This window comes from Columba livia, chromosome Z (genome assembly GCF_036013475.1).
Source record: "Columba livia isolate bColLiv1 breed racing homer chromosome Z, bColLiv1.pat.W.v2, whole genome shotgun sequence".
Lineage (NCBI taxonomy): Eukaryota > Metazoa > Chordata > Aves > Columbiformes > Columbidae > Columba > Columba livia.
The window spans coordinates 736,065-758,612 of NC_088642.1; the positions used below are offsets into that span (position 1 = coordinate 736,065).

The window sequence follows — 22,548 nt, forward strand, 5'->3', positions numbered from 1 at the left end:
GACATATACCTGGCCGGGTACATTTACATAGGCAGAGGTTAAGAAATTTCTTCCTCAACCAGAATTGCTCAAATTTGCCTTATCCTGGAGGTCCGACCTTCAGCAAAGAGCCTTTTAAAAACACAGCAAACGAACAGAAAAACCCAAACTCCAAGTCCTTTTTCCTTTTACAGGCTTGTTTTGCAGGGCAGAGAAGCCTGTCATTGGAGCAGCAAGGTCCATACAGGCCTGGGAAAGCAAGGCTGGGGAACAGGCGGACGCTCTGGGAGGGAACAGCTCCGCGGATCCAAGCAGCCGCCCCCGCGGCCCGGGGCCACGCGCAGGACCTCACCCGCTCTCCGAGGCGCTGACCAGGTACTGCTTGTCGCTGGAAGCCGAGGCCTTGGACAGACACGTGATGGAGGCGGTGTGCCCGAACAACAGAGCTCTGGGATTAATCTGCAACGGGGAAACCAAACGGGAGGTGAAGACAGGCACGGGAACTTCACCAGAACGTACACAGTCCAGATCTTCAGTTTACGTACGAGATAAATGCAAGTGTTCATATATACACGCACACAATTAGCATAGCAGCAGCTAACTTCAAAGAGTTTGCACAGGATGCTGCTGTAGTACATGAAAAAAGAGTTTCTACCTATTCCTGTAAAGTCAATCTGTAGAAAAAAAAGCATTTTGCAAACTCATGTATGGGTAATTTCAGTCATGGGCTGAATTCGGCCCAGCTTGAATGAAAAAATTGTGGTGTTCTGCAACAGTAGTTTCCCCCCATCAAGTAGAGTTCACAACCCTATATATTCATAAATAAGTTTATATAAAGCCTACGCAGAGATTAAAGATAAACTGCCCTTTTTATTTGTCCTTTCTAGAAAGAACCAGTTGCTCTCTCATTCTTTCTTTTTACATATTCCAGACAGACATACTTTATGGGGTAACTCACAGACATGGCGGTTTTTTGGTATTCAGCATAAACTTTTCCTGAAGCAGGCTTTTCATTTGGTTATTTGACAAGAAAGGACTGGTTTGCTATTTCCACCAAGGCAAACCACAAGATCACAAAATAGGCACTTGCAGATTTCAACTCTAGGGCAGCTGCTGGCATAAAACAATGACCAGCAAGCGTTGTCTCTGCCACCGGCCTTTCTCCTCCTGCAGGCCTCACGGCTGAGCAGAAAGAAGGTGGAATAAAACAGCAATGGGAAAGAGGTCGCCAAGCACAGCCTGCCAATCGGGAATCTGTCTGCACAAAACACCATCAAGCAGCTGAAGTTTATAGTTACAACTAGTTTAGAGCAGCTCCAGAAAAGAGGAAATAATTACTTAAACTTTATTGCTGCAGTAATTTAAAGAGCAAAAGCGTCTCTTCCCGCAAGGAAAGCTGCAGGGCGGGCAGCAGTGTCGCTGTGGGTAGCACGGGAGGGAGCACAAGGGAGCGGGACGCACACAGAGCTGCACAGCAGAGCGGATCCTGGGGTAGCGCACAATAACATCACAGCAGTTTAAGCCAAGGCAGGCAAGGAGGACGGGGACGCCAGCCTTACCTCCAGGTGCAGCGAGAGGCCCCAGAACAGAGCGCCGTATCGCACAATAACATCACAGCAGTTTAAGCCAAGGCAGGTGAGGAGGACGGGGACGCCAGCCTTACCTCCAGGTGCAGCGAGAGGTCCCAGAGGCAGATCTGGCCGTCGTGGCAGCCGGTGACGATGACGGGCGGCTGGTCCATGAGCAGCAGGGAGGAGATGCAGTGGGTGGGCGCGCGGCGGCCCCACAGCACGATGGGCAGCACCAGGCTGTTCCCCGCCATGGCGCCGCCGCGCCTGCAGGATGGACGCGCACCGGTCACACCACAGAGCCCGCGCTTAACGCATCCCGATCCTCACTCAACTCACACTGGCTCTGGAATGACTTCGTACACAGCACACACAGTCACCGCGGGTGCCGTTCCTCACGTAACGCAGCGCGCAGTCACCGCTCCTCAGGAGCGCCTGCATCCGCAGACACGGATTAAACACCATCCTGCAAACAGCCACTCGGAAACACAGTGAACTGCGGGAGGGTTACAGCATCACCATCTGGTTTTATTGCACGTTTTGCAAAAGATGCTTTTCCAAGTGGCATTTCCCTACACATACAGGCAGCACATTGCACCTCCCTATGTGCACAGGCGCTTCTGCCAAAAGTCACTCTCTTTGTAATTGTAAGTAATAAATGGCTGGAGTCCCAGGCTGCAGCAGTTATGACATGCCTGACAGAGCTCATCCCCATCACAAACGCAACAACCCTGAATCAAAAAGCAGCTGTGGAGCTTTCTGGAGATGCCTGTGCACCGGTCAGAGCAGACACTTATTCTTCTGCTTGCCCGACACAGCAACACTTGCATTTGTTCAGACCTATGTAAGCCTATCTTAGAGTGCTACAGAAGAGGGGAATTCTGCATTATGAGCAAAGGAGAACGAAGGGGATCCTGAGCCTGAGCCAGGCCGCTGTGTCCCCGGCGATGCAAACAGAGGAAACGGCAGATGTTGCTCGCACCAGCCACGGACCTGACCTTTCCTCATCTCGTCCACCCCGGCGGGGACGCCCACGCTTCAACAAGTGCTTCAGCATCACAAATACCTTCTATTGCAAAACACTATGCAAAGGTCAACGTAAATTCACCTCACCTTTCATCTATATAAAGGTTACAGTGCAATTTCTGCAAGAAAGGAGTTGCTTATGGATCTGGCCAAGCGCTGCCTGTAGCCCCAGCGCAAAGCACCTGCGCACCCAGGGGAATCCAACACCACAACGTACACGGACAAACGGGACGGGACGGCAGCAGGAGCAGAATAATGAATAACTAAGTACGGCAAGTGATGAAACAGCTCCTGCGGCCTCTGAGCAGCAAAGGACACACTGCGGTTCTTCACGGATCTCTTACACAAAACCCGCTATTTCACTTACTGCAAAGTGCCATGGTAGGCCAACTCTTTTCTTGTGTCCGATTAGACTATCTTGATTAACAACTATGTATTTGGAGTTGTTATTTAATGGAGAAATATAAATCAAGGCCATCAAGCATTTAGCCCACCGCGGCACAGCCCGGAAGGAGCAGGGGTGCGACCCGCCGGGACACGCAGCGCTCGTGGTTATGCAACGGCAGATCAATTGTCCTGTCTGGACGACCATGCTACAGAACTGCACAATAATTACAAAATGTTAACGAATACACTGACCTTACTAAGAGCTACAATTCTAAAAATACTGGATTCAGAGTGAAACAACCATAAAAATAGAGTGAAAACCAGAAATAAAGTGTCAAGATGTAATAGAAGGAAATGTAATCATAAATGATAACAAAGACCAACAAAGCAAACAAACAAAAGCACTCATTTAACTCTTTTACCATCCGTTTTTTGTAATTAAATAAATCAAAATGCTGATGAGTGACATAAACCCCTCTTCCCCTTCCTTCCCCTCCGTGCTGCCCCAGGCCAGGGACCAAGGCTCAGTGCTTACAGATTCAAAACCCCTCTTCCCATTCCTTCCCCTCCGTGCTGCCCCAGGCCAGGGACCAAGGCTCAGTGCTTACAGATTCAAAACCCCTCTTCCCCTTCCTTCCCCTCCGTGCTGCCCCAGGCCAGGGACCAAGGCTCAGTGCTTACAGATTCAAAACCCCTCTTCCCCTTCCTTCCCCTCCGTGCTGCCCCAGGCCAGGGACCAAGGCTCAGTGCTCGGGGCGAGCGAGATGCAAAGGGCTGCGCTTGGCCATGAACGCAGGACCTGCCCCGCCAGGGCACCGGACTGCACCGGCACAGCCAGCCCCGCGCTCCGCCAAACTGCCCCAGAAACCGCTCAGCAGCAGCGCTACAAACCCTCGCTCCAGCTGGACTTCAAAAGGAACGCACAGGACACCAACACATACTCAAGTATCAGCACATACACGTACTTATATCTTCCGTGCAGCAAAATGCAAGAGAAAGCACTGAAAACATCAACAGCAAAACACTTACTAAAGGCTCACGTATATTCACAATTCAACACTTTCATCTAAAAGAAGCAGAATTCTTAGAATATTTACTATCAACCCTTGGGGGAGAGAGAGTAAAAAGGAAAAACTACCTCTTTCCGTCTAGTTTTTTATTATGGTACCGCAACAACTTCATTAAAACCTTCATTTTCAGAAAATACCACAAGCTCATTCTAACGGCTGCAGAATTCAGTCCACAAAGAGCAACCCTTCGCTGTCACCAGCAGACTCCAAATGCCCCCCCGCAAAACCCAGACCTCGCTGTCCGTCAACAATCAATATTTCATTTTCACATCAACGATGACAAACTACAGCAGAGAACAGACACTGTCCCATCGACAAACAGGCAAAAAGGCAGCGAATCGTTACCAATGAAGTGCCACCTTTGAGTCATTTATACCGCCCGAGAAAACACTGGCTTTGCAGAAAAGGGAACTGAAGGTGGAACTGGAAAACGGAGACACCACACCGAGCTCCTGGTGCCAAGCGCCCCTCTGTCTTCACCAGGATCACCAAGCTTTTCTCCACCACTTCCACAAGCACCGCCACCCCGTTTCCTTGCCCCAAACACGCACTAACAGAATGAGCGTGTGGTTTTGTAGATGGGGGGTGTGTATATTTATTTGTGTATAAAGGCATACCTGTATCTATTTGCCAGACACAGACATCTCAGTTATGTTCTCTGTATTTAAAGCGATACCTCAGACTAATAGATGATCAAAAGAAACTACAACTAATGTGCTGATCTGGTAGAATAGCCAAGTGACTCTCCCTGCATTGCTATGGCTGCATTTGGGCAAATTTCGTAATCTGGGATAAAATCCTATTTGAGTAAATCTATTAAACTGATTTCTCAAGATATTAAGTACTGGATCAGAGCCTCACGTAAACACCTTGATCAAGCCACAGCCCTCTAAACACTAGCGAGCCCCTTCAGGACTAGTAAGCTATGGTAAATCACAGCTCACTCACTGAACCAAACCACAACCAGAAGCCAGCAACGAGAACCCCCGTCCGCTGGTGCAGTTACCCGCAGAGGCACAGACAACGCTGAGTCAGCAGCGGCCACTGTTCAACCCGCTCAGGTGGGACGGGCAGGGAGTAGAGACAAAGGCAGATTCACAGCTTTATGACTATTGCCACGGCCCCCGGCTGGTCCTCTGCCTCACCCGTCCCACCAAGGAAACCCAGCAGAGCTCCGATCAGAGCGACAGCGAAGCGGAGAGGTCCTGTGCACACCCACAGGAGGATTCGGAGCTCTATCGGATGGGTTGTCACCTTCTGCCACAACTCATACCTGCAAACTAACTCCAGTGTTTTAAAAAGCACTTGGCACTCCTGCTTGTCCGGTTTTTGCATATACTTTTACCTTTCAAAGTGACAGCAAGACCAGAAAGAAACCACCCACAAGCCTTGCTCCACCTGTACACAAACCGTTTGTGGAACAGGAACATTTTACCGGCCATTTCCTCAGCTTGTCCCCCAACTTCCAGCCATGATGGGAAGCCTCAAGTTGTATACCCTGAACCAGCACCCAGAATAAGGATTTTTACAGCCAGAAGGCGGCCCCGAACAGAATTACCACAGGGTGGGAAGGCAGCAGTGACTTCCCCGTGCACAGGGGAGGGCTGGGAACGAACGCCCCTTTGGGGAAAATACAGACAGGTACAGCTGCCTTGGTTTGAACGGAGCACAGCAAAAGCCAGGAAGGGCTCTTTCCAAACACATTTGCTTCAATTAAAGCACAGGCATATAAAGAAGTCATCTCAGGATACGTGTGGACATTAGAAGAATCGGCCAAAAAAATAAACCCACGAATGGACTGTTTCTTTATCATATATGCTCTCAGTATGTAACAGCTCCAAAACGAACCGTTACACGCTGCCAAATGAACATCTGCTTTTAAACAAATGTAACTGCGCTCGTGTTCAAACAAAGCAATTCAGAAAGGTTAAGAATAAATCACTCCTTCCCCTATCAATGTTTACCACATGTTAATGCCATTTTTCCGTATTTTCAGCAGAATTCAAACGACGTTATTATTCAGCTTTGCCCCAGTAAGTACAGAGATGGCTGCCATCCACGACACTGGGACGAGCCTCCTCAGTGGATTGTGTATTTCCAAATGAACAGCAATTTTTATGCCTAATATTTTCACGCATATGGAATCTCTCATTCCAAAAGACATTAGTTAAGCATTGTAACACGCCTCCTAAAACCATTTACATAAAGACAATCGTGCATTTATGGTGAAGGCTCATTTCTGTTACATCATGGCTTGCATTTGAATAATCCAACGCGTTTTATAAAAATGTGATGATTTTAAATTTAATTACAAGTTACCTTTTCCCGTTTTGCACTTGGGGATGGAGAAAAGGGATGAATGGGGTAGGCAGAAGAAAAAGGAACCCCAAGAGCCGTCCGGGGAGCTGATGGCCCCTCCACACCCGCGAGGCACAGGGGCTGTCCCAGTTCCACAAGCGCAGCACCCCGATGTTACCGCTGGGAACGTTCACACCGACCCCACCAACCCCACTCACGAACACTCAACCACCCGTCTCCAACCCGCTGCTCTGCACTCGGCTGGACCGGCCCACTGCACTGAGGTTCACGTGACGTGCGCAGGTGATTTCAGTCCAGGTGACAACAACCAACGAGCCAGCCCCTCAGTCTAGTTGGGCTGATTGGGGATTAACAAACCAGTGGCATCTGGCCACCTCTTATCTCCATGTTCTTTTGTTGATTCAAAACGCATCACCTGAAGCCTTCTTTGCTTCTCCACACATGCAGCCAGCAACTCCACATCTCTTTAGGTGGATTTATGCACAACAGCCATGTCCAGCCCGCAGTGCGACAGCACAGAGCCTCTGTGTTTCAGCACAGCACTTGTGGCAGGGCTCCCTGCCCTGAGCTGACCATTATGTATACGGTAATCTGAATAAAAAGACTGTAAACATTGCTGTGGAACCTTCCCAAACCCAAAGTCAACAAACTCAAACTTGTGTTCCAAACCAGAAACAGACAAGTAACCAGTTAGGACGCAAGTTCCTCCCCAACCTTCAGCTGGCAGTGACAACAGGGACAATCCAATGACACACCACTGCCTGCCCCTTGCTACAGCTGGGCAAGTAACCACAAACATCGCATTTTCCAGTATTTAACAACACGAAGGTAACGTTGGTTCTCCCCCAAAAAACACAACTACTTCTATACGAAGAAGGTTATAAAACCAGAAAGAATAAGAAATAATAATTTAGGGCTCTAAATCCTTCATTACAGTTGATACCTTTGAAAGCCATCTGCAGGTTTTGCTGGCTCCCAACTTGATGACACATTAAACCCACATGTTTTTCCTGTTTAAGACTGTCACAATCACATGGACAGTTACCATAAGCAGTTGCCAGGCAAACCGCATCATATCCCCAGCTGCTGCCACAGGAAAAGGGAACAGATTGGAGAAGCCACGACACAATGAGAATTTGGCAACGACAGAAATTCAGGTCTCTCCACAGGCCCGTTCCTGTAGGAAGGGTCAGTAACTCCGCTAACGGAGAACGGGCTCTCGTTAGCGAGCGGGCGCTGACGCCGCCGCCGGCGCCCCCGGCACTGCGGAGCGAGGGCCGCTCCGCGCTCAGCCCCGCGGGAGCGCAGGCCGCGGCACGGCGCCGCTCCCGGGCACCGGCCCGGGCTGCTGGGGGCTGCGGGCCCGCTCTGCGCCGCCGCTCGGCCAGCCGCACCGGCCCGGTCACCCGCGGACAGGCCGCCGCCCCCGGGCCCCCGCCGTCCCCTCCGCACAACACGCCGGCCCCACCGCCGCCCCACCGCATGGGGGGGCCGAGCGCCGCCGCTGTGGCCGCGCCGGACAGCCCCACCGGGCGCCACCGCCCACGACGGAGGGTCCCCCCGCCCCAGAGCCGCCGGCAGCCGGCGGGCACTCACCTGTCCCGCCGGGCGGCGCGGAGGGTCCCGGTGCGCACGGCCCCCACCCGGTGCGGTGACCACTGACACCGCCGGCTGCCGCGACTCGCCGCCGCTGTCGCAAAGCCCCCGGCCGGCGTGACTGACGGCAGGCAGAGGCGTCACCATGGCAACCGCGCGGCGGGGAGGCGGCGGTGGCGGGCCCGGGCGTGCGGGACAGCGCGTGCCCAGCGGCGGAGGGCCCGGGGCGGGCAGGACACGGCTGTTCCGCCGCCCGCGCGAAGCTGCCGGCGCGGTGTCGGTAGCGGCAGTGCAGAACGGGGGGAACTGCTGCTTTCACTTGGCCCACCCTGGCGCGCTGTTAATACCCGTATTTCACTAACTCCCGCTTGTTTTCCTCAACTGCTGCTGAGCAATTATGGCCCCTAATTTGTCCAGTTATCACACCCGCTCTGCTTTATAAACACCTATAGCATTAGGAAACTAAAACATATACATTATATCTGCAGAAGTGTCATTCCATAACGTCACAACAGCAGCCAATTACAGCATTAGAACAACTCTAAAGTCGGCGTGTTCTAAAGGAATGCCCACCCTACACGTTTTCCACCTTCCAGGTGAAATAAAGCGGAGTCACTTACCTGAGCCGGGTTTGTTCCCCGGGCGGCGTCAGCGGACCATGCTGAGGAGATAGAAGAGGCTGCTGACTTTATCGTTTTAGCAAAAACACCGTTTCGACCGTTGGCGTTTTGTTCGTGCAAACAACTGGCTTAGTTACCTACAAATCCGCGCAGCCACCACCTGCCCCACACCAAAATGGCGCTACGCGCCGCGCTTGCCCCTGACTAAAATGGCTTCCGGTCTGGCGGTGGCTCCGCCCCCTCGCTCTCTGCCCGCTCTCAAAATGGCGGGGGCCGGGCCGCCCGCCCCGCCCTCAAGATGTCTGCCGGCGGGCGCGCCTGCGCCGCGCGGTGCATGCCGGGCCGTGCATGCCGGGCCGCCGCTTCCCGCCGTGACGCTGCAGTAGCCAGGCCGGCTCCGCCGCCCGCCGCTCGGCGAGGATGGTGGGCGTGAAGGTGATCGCCAACGACACCGAGTTCCAGCCCGAGCTCAGCGCCGCCGGCTCCCGCCTGGCCGTGGTGAAGTTCACCATGCGGGGGTGAGTGAGGCCGGGGTGTGGGCTCCCGGGGCCCTCGCGGTGAGCGCGGCGTCCCGGGGCGGTGGCCGCCGCTCCGCGCTGTCCCCAGCCGCATCCCCGCGGGCTCGGCCCCGCTGCGGGGAGCGGCGCTGGGCCTGACCCAGCGGAGGCCGCTCCGGGCCCGGGGCTGCGGGGCCTCCCGGGGCCGGGAGAACCGCTGGGGCCTCGGGGGCGTCTGCTGGTTCTATGTGGTTCTGAGGCGAGCTTCCGAAGCTGGGGAGTGCAGTCTGGGGACAGAAAGCTGTATTATTTCAGTCATTGACCAGCTGCTGTGGGTAAGTGCTGTGAACTGTTGTTTTTTTAGCACTAGTGACACCCTTTGTTAGTAGCGTGTAAGCATAGTCGTAGTACCAGAATGGTATTTTTTGTTTCTGGTGTTAAATCTGCCGCTTTGCAGCTGGACCAGCTTCCCTGGCCCTGTTCTGCAGGTGCGCTAAGCTTAGCCCTGGGACCAGCCCCTGCGCTGGCCGGGGCCGGTGGGCACGCCCTGCGCCTCGCTCGGTGCCCGCTCAGACGGCGTTCTCCTCCCTGGAACTTGGCTGGGTCTCCATCCTTCCTGCCCAGGGCACACCCGTGTTCTTTTGCTCCTCCTCGAGAGCACTGTGAAGTACAACTGAAAGGAAAGGGACCTGGGGGTCCTGGGGACAGCAGGGTGACCATGAGCCAGCACTGGGCCCTTGTGGCCAGGAAGCCAATGGTACCTGGGGTGGGTTAGAAGGGGGTGGTCAGTAGGTCAGAGAGGTTCTCCTGCCCCTCTGCTCTGCCCTGGGGAGACCACACCTGGAATCTTGTGTCCAGTTGTGGCCCCTCAGTTCCAGCAGGACAGGGAACTGCTGGAGAGAGTCCAGCGCAGCCACCAAGATGCTGGAGGGAGTGGAGCATCTCCCGTGTGAGGAAAGGCTGAGGGAGCTGGGGCTCTGGAGCTGGACAAGAGGACACTGAGGGGGGACTCATTCATGTTTACAGATAGATAAAGGGGGAGTGTCAGGAGGATGGAGCCAGGCTCTTCTGGTGACAACCAGTGACAGGACAAGGGGCAATGGGTGCAAACTGGAACACAAGAGGTTCCACTTAAATTTGAGAAGAAACTCCTTCCCAATGAGGGTGGCAGAGCCTGGCCCAGGCTGCCCAGGGGGTTGTGGAGTCTCCTTCTGTGCAGACATTCCAACCCGCCTGGACACCTTCCTGTGTAACCTCATCTGGGTGTTCCTGCTCCATGGGGGGATTGCACTGCATGAGCTTTTGAGGTCCCTTCCAATCCTAAACATACTGTGATACTGTGAACTGGGGTGTAACGGGGGTGAATTGGCGGCCAAAGGCAAGCCTGACAATTCTGTTAGTCACAGTGATTTGCAGAACTGGGGAGAATAGTGGTAGTGCTGGGGGTCCTGGCCTTCAAAGTGCGCCTGTCAAAGCCCTGGCTTTAATGCCAGTGATCTTCATCTTTATCTTTCCACTCTGTATTTAAAGGTACAGTTAAACCATTCCACTTCTAATGGCTGTCTGGAGCTCAAGAGAATTCAGGTCTAATGTTCTGAAAGGTGTTACGTTCAGGTAGAAGAGGCTGCAAGAGCCGCCAGCTGTGCACCAAATGGGTGCTGACAAGAGCATCGCTACACACCTCTGGGGTCTGGTCGCTCCTGTTTAGTTCTGGGCTTGGGGTTCTCCCGAAGTCAGCGACTTTCATCCGGTGCTGCTGAGCCCTGTCGTGCCGCCTGCTCGTGCGCCCAGGATGTGTCCTGGCTGCTGACAACCCGGTGTTTTAGGTTCCCGTTGGTTTAGTGACTTGGTGGCTCAGGATATGAATCCCCACGGGTCGGCTTGCCGCGCCGCTGCGGGTCCCGACCCGGGCCGTCAGGAAAGCTGGAGCAGGTCGTGTCTTGCTGCGCCTCCTGGCACGCTGGCCTTGACAGAGCTCTCTGGTTTAGATGCGGCCTATGTTATGTGCTGTTGGAAGGAGTTCCCATGGGGGATTTTTGCTGTTTCGTTTCTTAATTGCTGCTTTCACAACAAGCTGAGTTGTGAGAACAGTCCTTTGCGGGATGGTTGTGTCTGTACACCTCATCTGTGCCAGCACAGGTATAATAATTAACAAGTCCCCGTTTCCAGCCGGGTTGACACAGTGAAGTCAGCAGAAGGCGGGTCTGTTCGGCCAGGGCCAAATGAAAGTCTGGTACTAGCTGGTTACAGCTGTAGTAAGTGAGATTTAATGGAGTAAAGATTGTGTCACTCCTGGCAAAGGTTTGATACATTAGTACTGTTAAATATTTCAAATCACGCATAGAGGTTTTCCTGTGGACGTTATTTTCTCACAGGTGATAAGTGGAGTGCTTGTACTAGTTTTCTTCTAAGAGCTTTTTTGCTGTTACAGGAAAAGCAAGTGACTCTTGGCCCTCCCTTATGTCACTGCAGTTAGCAGGACTTTGGCTTGTGCTAAAACAGGCTGGAAAATATGAAGTTGGTATTAATTAATAGGCGAAGCTAATCATGTGACATTGAAACTGTCTGCGGAAGCGGGACTTAACACTCGGTGATGTGTTTCTAAATGTCACTCTTAATTGTATCAGCAGGATTGCTCACCATCTGTCAGCCAGGTAGGAAGGTTATTTGCACATGTGCCAAGGATATCGGTAAGAACGTGAACGTGCTAATTCTGTTTGGGGCTGATGCTTCTCAAGAAAAGTTGCGGTTAACTTCAAGTGCGTGGTTTTTTGTGCTTGTTTTCACAGCTGTGGCCCGTGTTTAAGGATAGCCCCAGCTTTCAACGCGCTGAGCAACAAGTATCCCCAGGCAACGTTTTTGGAAGTAGATGTACATCAGTGCCAGGTTGGTATTCAAACCCGTGTTTTCAGTTCCAAGAGGAGGAGCAGACAAGGGAGTGAATGGGAAACTGAAGGAAAAGCGTTCAGCCCGTTGTCTGCTGTGGCTGTTGACGCGTTTGCTGAATCACAAATAGCCGTGCTGTGAAATTCTCCAAACTGGGGACAGGCACAAGATGTGAACAAACACCACGTGGATTTAGACAAGTGGCATCCTTCACTCGGGCTTGAACAGTTCCTGCTGCTCCTACTATTTACATAATACTGCCAAGTGTGAAGTGAGGAGTAAGCCTTCCCAAACAGATATTGATGTAATTCTTGAGCAAAGGGAAGAATGCAATAAACTGATATGATGAGTGGGAGATTCCACTCAAGTGATACTCAGCTGTTTTCAACAGACAACAGTGGTGCAGGTGAGCTATTGATTGACTTAAGGGTTGTTGACAAAAATCAACAATGGTATGTTGAAAGGAAGTGTCTTGAGTTACTACAAATTATAATGGAGATGAATATGAAAGTGGGAACAATGTTTGCAAATGACACTAAATTATGGAAAGGTTTGGAAAAACTACCGTGGGTGCATAACAGTGACAGTGTGAAGTCCATTCAAGGAATGCCCAGATCCATAGCTATTGGGGAGGCTCTGAAGAAGTTAAATGAATTTAAAATTGTTGTCAGAGTCGAAGCTCTTTATAAAATAAGAACTGTTGTCTGTGATGTTTGAGGTGATGGAGCTTGATGGGTATCTGGTATGGGCCTTCTTACCTAGGTAAGCAAGCTCATTTTTCCTGTCTGATGTTGGTAATTCTCTGTCAGGTAACACTTGTAACCGCTTTCTGCGTTCCAGGGAACAGCAGCCACCAACAATATATCGGCAACACCAACATTTCTGTTTTTCCGAAACAAAGTGCGAATCGACCAATACCAAGGAGCAGATGCTGTGGGTTTAGAAGAGAAAATAAAACAGCACCTGGAAAATGACCCTGGAAACAATGAAGATACAGATATTCCCAAAGGATATGTATGTGTCTCTTTAGATTGATCCATTGTTTGTTTGCATAACACAATGTTTAAAAAATATCTCTTGCTTTTTAAACATACTTTTAGTCAAATAATACTGCTTTAGGCAAAACCGCAAGTACCCTGTGGCCTTAAGAAGGTAATTTGCTTGGGCTTCCTTTTTTCAGACAAAATTCATTACAATGTACATATTCAGTAACTGTCTCCCCCAAATGTTTTTTAAAGCATAAAAATGTCCATGGGAAAAGACTGTCAGAAATGTTGAAAAGTTGCTCTGGTTGTTCCCTTGGCTTTTCGTGTCTGGACTGCCCTATGACTGTACACAGATCCCTTGTGGTGTGATATACAATAGTCTGTCTTCAGGCCGTAACATATGAAATAGGTGATTTTCAGCCTGGCACATTGTGTGCCAGTTGGCCTTGGTTTACTGCAGTTGCAGGTAGAAACTTCTGGTTATCTGGGTGTATGGAGAAAGGAGCAGGGAAAGGTTTCATAAAGTTAATTGGTATACGTGTGGAAAAAGATGTAACGTAAGGCTAGCTTTGCATATAGAGCCGGTAGGAACTGCAGTGGTGATCTGTTAATTGGTTCTGCAATGTGTAGCAGGTTTTTGGGGAGGCCCACTTGTGTTGGCTTTGGGTTCGTTTGGTTGAGCTGATGACAGCTCCAGCCCGGTGTCGGTGTCTCCGTCGTGGTGTGACTTCACGGTGCTGTGCTCTCGTTATCTAAAGGGCGTCTGAAAATTCTCCCTGAGCCCCATTTGTTGTTCTCAGAACAGCAAGCGCGTGTTGCAGGGGTGGGGACGCGGAATGGAGGGGAAAATGCCCTTCGGTTGTGAGCAGGACACATCCGAGTACTACAGCGTTCGTAGCTTTTGTTCGTGATATCTTGTGAGATAAACCCCTGAGTCTTTCTGTGTCTTGTTATTTTAGTCTGTTGAATGAAGGATTTCATTCATTCCGATGCTTACTAATCCCGGAGGAGTTGATGGCACACTTGTCACGCACTCAGCGATGCTCTTGCCTTTCCTTTCAGATGGATTTAATGCCATTTATCAATAAAGCCGGCTGTGAATGTCTTAATGAGAGTGATGAGCACGGATTTGATAATTGTTTACGTAAAGACGCTACCTACTTGGAATCAGACTGTGACGAGCAGGTACAGTAGATATATTTCAGTGCCGTTTTCAACGATGGTCTGTTCTGCAAGCGTTTTTTGAAGAACTTGTCTGCTTTACATCATGATGGCAGTGTGAGAAAGACTGGGAGATGGTAGTAGGATATAAGTAGAATTAGTATACAAAGGTGGTTGTAGCCTTTCCAGTTTCACATCCCTTTATGTATGGAAAAAATTCCGAGCCGAGCAGCACTTGCTGATATGTTAAAGTGACAAACGAGCGTATGTGTGGAATATAGCAGAGGTAATACTTGATTTCAAAGCTCAGACTCGTTTCTAGTTAATTATTGTGCTATGTTTGGTTTTAAGCATGGAGGAGACAGCATTTAACAGCAACTCTTTTCTCCCCAGCTGCTTATTACCGTCGCTTTTAGCCAGCCTGTCAAGCTTTATTCTATGAAACTTCAGGGGCCAGATAACGGTGAGTGAAGTGTCTGTTCAGTCGTGTTTTGAGACTAAAGCTTTGCCTGTGTTTAGCTGGATTTTCTAAGAGTGACACTGTCCCTGGAACCTTCTGAGAATCCCACAGTAGCTTCAGCAAGTTTGTTGTGAATGAACGTCCTGCATGGGTATTTGTACGGCACAAATACGAGGAGTTGCTGTTGTTCCCTATGCTGCAAAGAGAAACTTTGATTTGCTCTGGGAATTAACGTGGGAGCTACTGAAAGGCGCAGCTTTGTTGTTCTGGTAACTCAGTTTACATTATAAGGTTACCTGAAGCGTTCAGTGTGATATGCCAGCAAGGCTGTTGCTTGCAGGGTTTTTACTGGGTGTTTTGTGCGGAGTTGTCTGTGAGGCGGGTGAGCGGTCCGGCTCGGGGGTGCTTCGCCGGCCGGGGCGGCGCTGGGGGACCCGCAGGGCAGGCACCGGAGCTGCTGGAGCTCGGCCTGGCCCTGAGCAGCATCTGGAGGCTGTGACGAGCGAGGGCTTCTCAAGCAGCGTTTTGAAAATCTACTTAAACACTGGAATACCGCTCCTGTATTTTAACACAGGGCAAGGTCCAAAGTACGTAAAAATCTTTATCAACCTGCCTCGATCTATGGATTTTGAAGAAGCAGAAAGAAGTGAGCCGACTCAGGCCCTGGAGCTGACAGCAGATGATATCAAAGAAGACGGTATTATCCAGCTGCGCTATGTGAAATTCCAGAACGTGAACAGTGTCACTGTAAGTACCAGCGCTGCTCTGAGGGCTCAGAACTTCTGGGCTTTGGAAGCTGTGCGTGTGGGGTTTTAACCCACTACCAGGAAAGATGAGCATTCTCTATAATCGTTGCTTCAAGTAAGAGGATTGTAGCTTCTCTAAAGGTTACAGAGACCTTTATAACTGGAAAAAGTGTTGGTTAGCTCAAAAATCTTGGGCACCTAATGTTCGTATGTATTAATTCAAGGATGTGTTTGGGTCTTTTCCTTCAGTTGTTTGTCCAGTCCAATCATGGTGATGAAGAGACAACAAGAATTACGTACTTCACCTTTATTGGAACTCCAGTCCAAGCAACAAATATGAACGACTTCAAGCGAGTGAGTCCTTTCTTCACAGCACTTCTGAACGCTTTAAAATCTGCTCAAAAATGGGTTGGCAGAACACATGCACTTGGCTGGCAGTACAGCTCCACAACTTAAGGTGGTTTTGGCATCCAAAAGAAAACGTGTAGCTTCATCTTACAGCTGTTTGGTCTTACTTACAAGTGTTTGTTCAGCAGCTTTGTCAAAATAACTGATAAGAAAGTACGTATGGGCACTTGAGGGACTGGCCACTTGTATGCGCTGTAGCCAATGTTGGGTTTTTGACAGCTGTGGGATTTACGCCTTGATTTGGAAGCTTGCTTTCTGATGGGGTTTGCCAAGTGGAGAAGCAGTTGCACGTACAAACTAAACAGGCTCCTTGGGACTGACTTGACTCCTACTTTGAAGGGTTTTGTTCCCCAGGCAGCATTAAGCCTGAGATCTGGTCACAAGATGCCTGTTACACTAAACATCTGCTTTTTAAAGAGGAAATGAAGGAGGAAACAACTTGTTACAATATGGTTTTAGACACACCAGTGCTGAACAACAGGCCACTCTCAATTGGTGATTTTTCTTTTTTCGAGACTGTGAAATGGGTTTGAAAAGACTGAAACTTTACCACTACTCACAGGTTTTTCACAATGTAGTTAGGTCTTTTTAAAGTAAAGCGCTTAGTAGCCTTTGTAAAAGGGCAAATACTGCTGTCACACCTGCCTACGGACTCGCGTGGAGGTGACCGGTGGCACTGAAACGCCGCAGAATTTGTAACGTCAGAAGGTTGAAAACACCAATGCTCACCCACATGTCGTCTACTTGGTATTTTTAATGTGATCTTAACTTCTACATGTAAAAGTTAACATTTTGCAGGTAATAGTTAGATTAACAAGTAGACGTTTAACAGGTTGTGCTGCTTTTCGATGACACTTGAAGTCTTTGAAAAAGTCATCCTCGTGTCCTGAAGTTAACTGGATATCAATTTTAGACCTTCCTAACATAGCACTTGCAGTTCTCCCCAGACTTGAAATGTTAATTGGTTTACAGTCTGCTTATGTTTTAGTTTGGTCCAGCTCTCTTGCACTGAGCTGTGCAGTGAACGTGCTTAGTCTGCAGTACTTCCTGGGGCTGTTGGGAGGGGGACAGGGCTGGCTCGGGATTTGTTCTCTGTCTCACTTTCGGTTCTCTGTAGACTCCACACGTTAGTTTTGCTTTCCAAAGTACCGGGAGTTTATTAGCTGAGCGGTGCTCAGCAGAGGGGCAGATCTTCGTGGAACTGGAATTGTTTGGCTTGGAAAAGACCTTCGGTATTGTGTAGTCCAGCCGTTAACCAAGGAAGTGGCTAATCCTGTCTCAATTCAGATCCTCATTGACGCTACATGTAAATTCCCGTTTGCTTCCTGAATGTGTAGTTTCAGTATTAGGCTGTTGAAATACTCCATCGTAACAAATGGGATGTGTAGTCTGACGGAGCTGCAGTGCTCCTAGGAATTTTAATTTTGGTTTCCTCTCTTCCAGTGATCCTGTCAGCTATGAAACCTTAATATAGTGTTGGGCACTAATTATATTTAGGTTTGTAGATTAACTGGGAAACCTTATTGTTCTTTTCATCTCCTCGAGTAGTTACCCACACTACTCACTGCTTTCATCTGTCTCGCTGCCTCGCCGCAGTCTGTCTCTACTGTTCATGTTTCTCTTCTAATTACGATAGAAATAGTATTGCAATGTGATTAGGAAGGTGGAGCCCGGTCCCAGCTGGGCTCTCATCGTCTCCAGCGACGGGGGCTCTGCCGTGTCCCTGCGGGCTGTGCCACCGATTCACGGCTCGCACTCTGGAAAATCCTTTGCATGTAGTTGGTGGTGCTGGATTGAGTGAGTAAAGCTATAAAAGCTGCTTTCAAACCTGTTTTAATATGTTGTGTGTATCCTGCTTCTTGCACAAGGTAACTTTGATCCTCTGGGAGGAGGGAAGTCTTTGGAGTGGTGGAAAAGGGGGACGCCAAGGAGAGAATTCCCGCTTAGAACGGCCTGCGGTGCGGGGACTGAAGCACAGGCAGGAGTGGGGAGAGACGGGGTTTTGCCTGTCCCAGCAGAGGGCTAGGATGAATGTTCCCTTCCTATACATATCCAGTATATTCCAAAATGCTTGATTTAAAGGCATGTTTGTTTTTAAAGTGTCTTTAATGCTAGAAGAGTTCGTGCTGCTGTTTGTTGGCTGCGCAGGCTCTGACTTAGGGCATAACTGGCCGTGCGAACGCCCCCAGTGGAGGCTGTTTGGGCTGCAGCAGCTGGTGCTGGAGGCAGCTGGTGCTGGAGACCGCTGCTGCTCGGCCTCGGGGCTTTGGGAGGCGGCTCGCGGTGTCAGGGTGCTGGAGGGTTACTCTTGGTTGGCAAGTTAGCGCTGGGTTCCTGTGAGCTGTGGTGCACGCAAGCCATGCTGTTGTGTGTGGGGAGGCCTGCAGCCATCCGCGTCCCGGGTACTCCTGGTTGATTTCTGGTGTGAAAGAACCAAGCGCACAGCTGCGCAGCTTTGAGGCTGGAGCACAAGCCCCGGCAGGCTGCGGGGGTGCTCTGTCCCCCCTGCAGGAGGGCTTGCTGTCTACTCGGAACTGCTGACTTGCACTACACGCTGCTGCTTTTTTTTCTTGTAATGTTTTGTTTGTTTGCTTTTCAGCTTAACTTCCCATTTCTAAAGAACTAAAAAGGCAGAAGAAATTAAACAGTAATGCTAAGGCTGAAGTGGTCTTGCAGTGCTCCCTTGCTCCCTCTGCCCATCTCGCGTCTGTCACCCTTCCCACGGCCCAGCACTGACGCGATAGCCGCCTTCTCTGCGCCTCCTGCCGCCAGGAAAAGCCTTCTCTGCCTTCTGACTCCACTCGCCTTTCCCCTCCGCTCCCAGTCTTACCTTAAACACTTCTCTTTACCTCTCACTCTTACCAAATTCCTTCCCACTGTTCTCTTGACAAACCATGCAGTACTTTAAAACGTAGCTGGTGAGTTTGTACGCGTGTGGCCTGGGCAGGGCTCTCCAGCAGCATCCCGCCAATCTTAGTTGCTCAAGCTGTTTCTTTAGATCTTGACCACCACCACGTCTGCTCCGGGAGGTTCGGTCGCGGAGCGTCTCCAGCGCTGCTCTGGGTGACGGGCCCTGGGCTTGGTTGGTTTGCCGTGGCTGAGCGCTGGGCCGGTGCTCGGGTTGGCGAGCAGGCTGCTCCCCAAGCCGGCCGCGGGCTGCTCCCCAAGCCGGCCGCGGGCTGCTCCCCAAGCCGGCCGCGGGCTGCTCCCCAAGCCGGCCGCGGGCTGCTCCCCAAGCCGGCCGCGGGCTGCTCCCCAAGCCGGCCGCGGGCTGCTCCCCAAGCCGGCCGCGGGCTGCTCCCCAAGCCGGCCGCGGGCTGCTCCCCAAGCCGGCCGCGGGCTGCTCCCCAAGCCGGCCGCGGGCTGCTCCCCAAGCCGGCCGCGGGCTGCTCCCAAAGCCGCAGGCTGCTCCCAAGCCGCAGCCGCGCAGCGTGCGCGGGGCGGCCGCGGTTTCCGCAGACGGGAGGCGGCGGCTCTGCTGGGAGAGGAGCAGCGACAGCTGCTTGGTTTCTGCTTACATGTCCCGCTTGCTCTTGGGGAGTGGGGTGGTCAGAAATGGGTTTCTTTGAGCTGTGATCGCAGAATATCCATAGCGGTGTGATTGATTTTCACAGATAATACACATGGGCCAGTTGTCCCTTTCTGCCTCAGACTGGTACAGCAACATTTTCGTGTTCCACACTTGCTAACACCTAATCTTTTAACTGTGGTTTTTCTTTCTTTTTGGCTTAATCTGGGTGTGAACACAGTTTGGTGCTTTGGAAACACACAACAAATATTGCTTCTTGACAAGTTTAACTTTTTTTTTAACTTCATTAATTGGATCTTAACGCAAGTGTTTGGGCTTCCAGTTTTTATTCTTCTTGCCTCACATTGTGGGTTTGGAATTTTCCTGACCAGAAGCATTAGCTCAAATTTACGGCTTGGAAAATGCTCCTGGTCAAGGGTTCCTTGTAGGTGAAATGGTCTTTAAAAGTACTTTTTGGGGTTAGATCTCAGTTACTTGGTGACGCTGGTAACCCAGCTGACCCAAAGCTGCTGCGCAGGGAAAAATGTGGTGAAGTTTGACAAGAGATGCAGCAAGGGGAAGGGTGGTTTGGTTTTGTGAGATCACTACTGACTGCGTGAGTCTTGTGCGGTTTATTGTCGCTTGACTGCAGAGGTGATTGATACTGAACGCGCTTTTGCTCTAGGAGTCAATTGGTTAGAATACAGGGAAGGTTTTCAGTGTTATTACAAGCACTAAAGGGAAATTCTTTGCTCCCATAGTGTCATCTTCAATCTGTGTTCTGGCAGCACCAGTCAGAGCCACAAGTGCTGCTCTGGTGGGACGGAACGGACCTGGGACTCGGCGCCTTGCCCGGGCTCCCTCCTGCACTTTGAAGTCTTAATCGTTAAGGCTTTACTTGGTTTTGGCTTGTAAATGGATCTTTTTGCCGCGGTCCTGCGCGGGCGCTGGCGCTGTGCGTGTTGCCGGGGGCGCGCGGTGCCGCTGTGCGCAGCAGCGGTGCTGTGACGCCGAGGGGCCCGCTGCCGTGGCAGTGCCGCGCTCCCCAGCCCCGCGGGGACACATCCTGCTCTGACGAGGAGCAGCTCAAAGTCCGGTGGCCTCAGGACTTCTGCATAGGTTTGAACCCCGTTACAGGGGGAGTGTTCTCAGTGAGGTACATAGCAAGGGTGCCGGGGGAAACGAGCACACTTCTGCTTGAGCACCCGGTGGTTCTCTTCCCACTGTAATGTTTTGTACAGTGTATGAAGGTTGGATGCTTGGTGTATAGCATATTAAGCATGGTCTGTTCTGTTGCAGTTCCTGTCTCCTAACTCTTCTCCAGATTGGACCGACGCTTTGCTGTCCCTATGGGGACTAAACAAAGTTTGTCGTGCGTCCCTCTTACCCGTTCAGCGGGACCCAGGCTTCTGCCAGCGCTACAGTAACGCATGCTTAGGTGCATTCACCTCGTTGAGGATTCGGTTGCACTCGCTTATTTTGAGACTTGCCTTAAGAACTCCTTGGCAGGACTGTTTTCAGTTCAGCAGTGTTTCTGTGTTTTTCTCTTATCAGGTAGTTGGCAAAAAGGGGGAGAGCCACTAGGACGCAGCAGACACGGGAAGGAAGGCCTTATCGCAATCAGATCTCCACTTATCTACAGCTCCTGGATAACTGCTTGACCATAACCAGAGACTGTCAGTCTGTTTCATTTAATGCCATTACCAATAAATCATTGCTTTTGTTGAGACAGTTTCCCTAGCGTGTTTCTGTTGTAATCCTCAAACATGTATTTGTAAATAAAATGCGTTACTTTTGCCAAGTTTAATTTTGCTACTGTAGTAACTGTGGCTCTTCCTTTGTTCCGTTCAAACCTCAGAGCTCGACTGGCTCGTCTGTAGAAACAGAAGACATAATGCAGCTCGCGTTTGTTCAGAGAGTTTAGGATGTGGGACGTAAGTAAAACGTGCCCCTCAGAGGCCACCTGAACACCCCGGCTGCTCGGCCTAAGACCGGGCGCACCTGGGGCCGCTGTTTCACAAACAGACGCTGCTGGGGCAGGGAAGCCTTCACCTGCTCTGGAAGTTTCCGTGTCCTCCCCCGCCTCGAAGGGCGCTGGAGGAGGCGTCTCAGTCCCTTCCCCTGGGGTGCAGGTTGGTCACGAGCCGTTCAGCACCGAGAACCGAGCCTTGTGCAAGTGTTTGCTTCTTTAATATTATTAGAAAATACTGACGTTGCTTTTTGGGTGGACTCAAGCGAGCTGTGCAGCTATGGGGCTTTAGATGTTTGTGCACCCCGCCTTAACAGAAATCCGTTATTTCTTCTATTGGGTTATTTCCTTCTCTCTGGATCTTGATAAGGAAATGTTTCTTGCGAATATTAAACATCTTAATTAGAATTCCTATACTGCTTTGGTAAGTTTTCTTGGAAATGTGCCCTAAGCGATGTTAATAAATTGGGCATTGATCAGCACTGTATACGTATAATATTGTATAAATTCCCAGTAAAACTTGCTAAGTGTTTTAATTGGCATAATTAATTTCTTTGTAAAGTTAAATTTGTTACATTTCTAATTACCATAAATCCCACTAAGGCTTAAATCCTGTCCTAATTGGCATTCCTTCCTTGAACACAGTGGGGTGGTTCTGCTCTGGCTTGGCTGATCTGTGTGTTAATACCAAGTAATGTGTCTCTGTTAGCGCAGATATTTTCTCCAAACGGAAAACTGGGGCTTGTCTGGAAAAAGAGACTTTGTGAGCGGCGCTTTCCTGTTCCTGTGTCCCGGGACGTGTGTCTGTACCCGCACCTGTACCCGCACCTGTACCCGCACCTGTACCCGCACCTGTACCCGCACCTGTACCCGCACCTGTACCCGTCTGCGGTGGAAGGCAGCCTTGGGCACGTGGCATCCCCCACTTCCTTCATGGGGCGTAAGGCACGGAACACTGTATATAGAGAATCATTTTTAAATAGAACGGAGGACAACATGAACAACTGTTCTCTTTATAATTTTGTATACTAATTATCTTTTGGGTTATTAAGTGCCTCATCTTAAGTATTGCTTACCTCATAATATTTATACCTGAGAGATTTGATAACCTGGTGGTTCTCACGTTTGTAAAAGGTTAGTCAAGTTTCTATTGTGTTTTTTTGGTTGCCTGATGCGTACCTTCCGTAACGATGTACAGAGAGCCCAATAAATGTTTAGAGGTGACTCAGATGTCTCGCTGAATGGCACATGGGGCAGAGCTGGAGCTGCCGTGTGCTGGTGGCGCTGGGTTCCGTGGGGTGAGCGCTGCTGGGCTTCGGGCTGGTGGGAAAGTCACGCTGAGGATTTGGTCCTATGGGTGAC

At 50.6% G+C, this 22,548-nt stretch overlaps 2 protein-coding genes across 5 annotated transcripts in view; one reads left to right on the plus strand and one right to left on the minus strand.

Moving 5' to 3' along the window:
* LOC135577377 (WD repeat-containing protein 7-like) overlaps nt 1–8,747 on the minus strand; it is a 61,625-nt gene extending 52,878 nt beyond the window's left edge. For 2 of the 4 annotated variants that reach the window (XM_065046737.1, XM_065046734.1), the window contains exons 1-3: nt 8,566–8,747; nt 1,643–1,814; nt 332–438 (exon numbers count right to left, since the gene is read on the minus strand). In XM_065046737.1, coding sequence (XP_064902809.1) covers nt 332–438; nt 1,643–1,801 — 266 coding nt within the window. In that variant the 5' untranslated portion in view covers nt 1,802–1,814; nt 8,566–8,747. Of the gene's footprint in view, nt 1–331; nt 439–1,642; nt 1,815–7,945; nt 8,102–8,565 lie in introns of those variants that run through there. The other 2 variants (XM_065046736.1, XM_065046735.1) reach the window with 2 other exon arrangements.
* Nucleotides 8,748–8,882: 135 nt separating this feature from the next.
* On the plus strand, nt 8,883–21,024 carry LOC135577378 (thioredoxin-like protein 1). The gene is made up of 8 exons (XM_065046739.1): nt 8,883–9,083; nt 11,852–11,948; nt 12,789–12,962; nt 13,997–14,119; nt 14,489–14,558; nt 15,130–15,302; nt 15,551–15,655; nt 20,772–21,024. The coding sequence occupies exons 1-8, from the start codon at nt 8,986–8,988 to the stop codon at nt 20,799–20,801; spliced, it is 870 nt and encodes a 289-aa protein (XP_064902811.1). The 5' UTR covers nt 8,883–8,985; the 3' UTR covers nt 20,802–21,024.
* The last annotated feature ends 1,524 nt before the right edge of the window (nt 21,025–22,548 follow it).

Bases quoted from the DNA above. Each gene is read 5' to 3' on its own strand.
- LOC135577378 (XM_065046739.1), top strand. From the start codon at position 8,986: ATGGTGGGCGTGAAGGTGATCGCCAACGACACCGAGTTCCAGCCCGAG. The intron at 12,963-13,996 runs GTATGTGTCTCT...CTTTCCTTTCAG, and splicing joins CAGATATTCCCAAAGGATAT to ATGGATTTAATGCCATTTAT. The intron at 15,303-15,550 runs GTAAGTACCAGC...CTTTTCCTTCAG, and splicing joins AGAACGTGAACAGTGTCACT to TTGTTTGTCCAGTCCAATCA.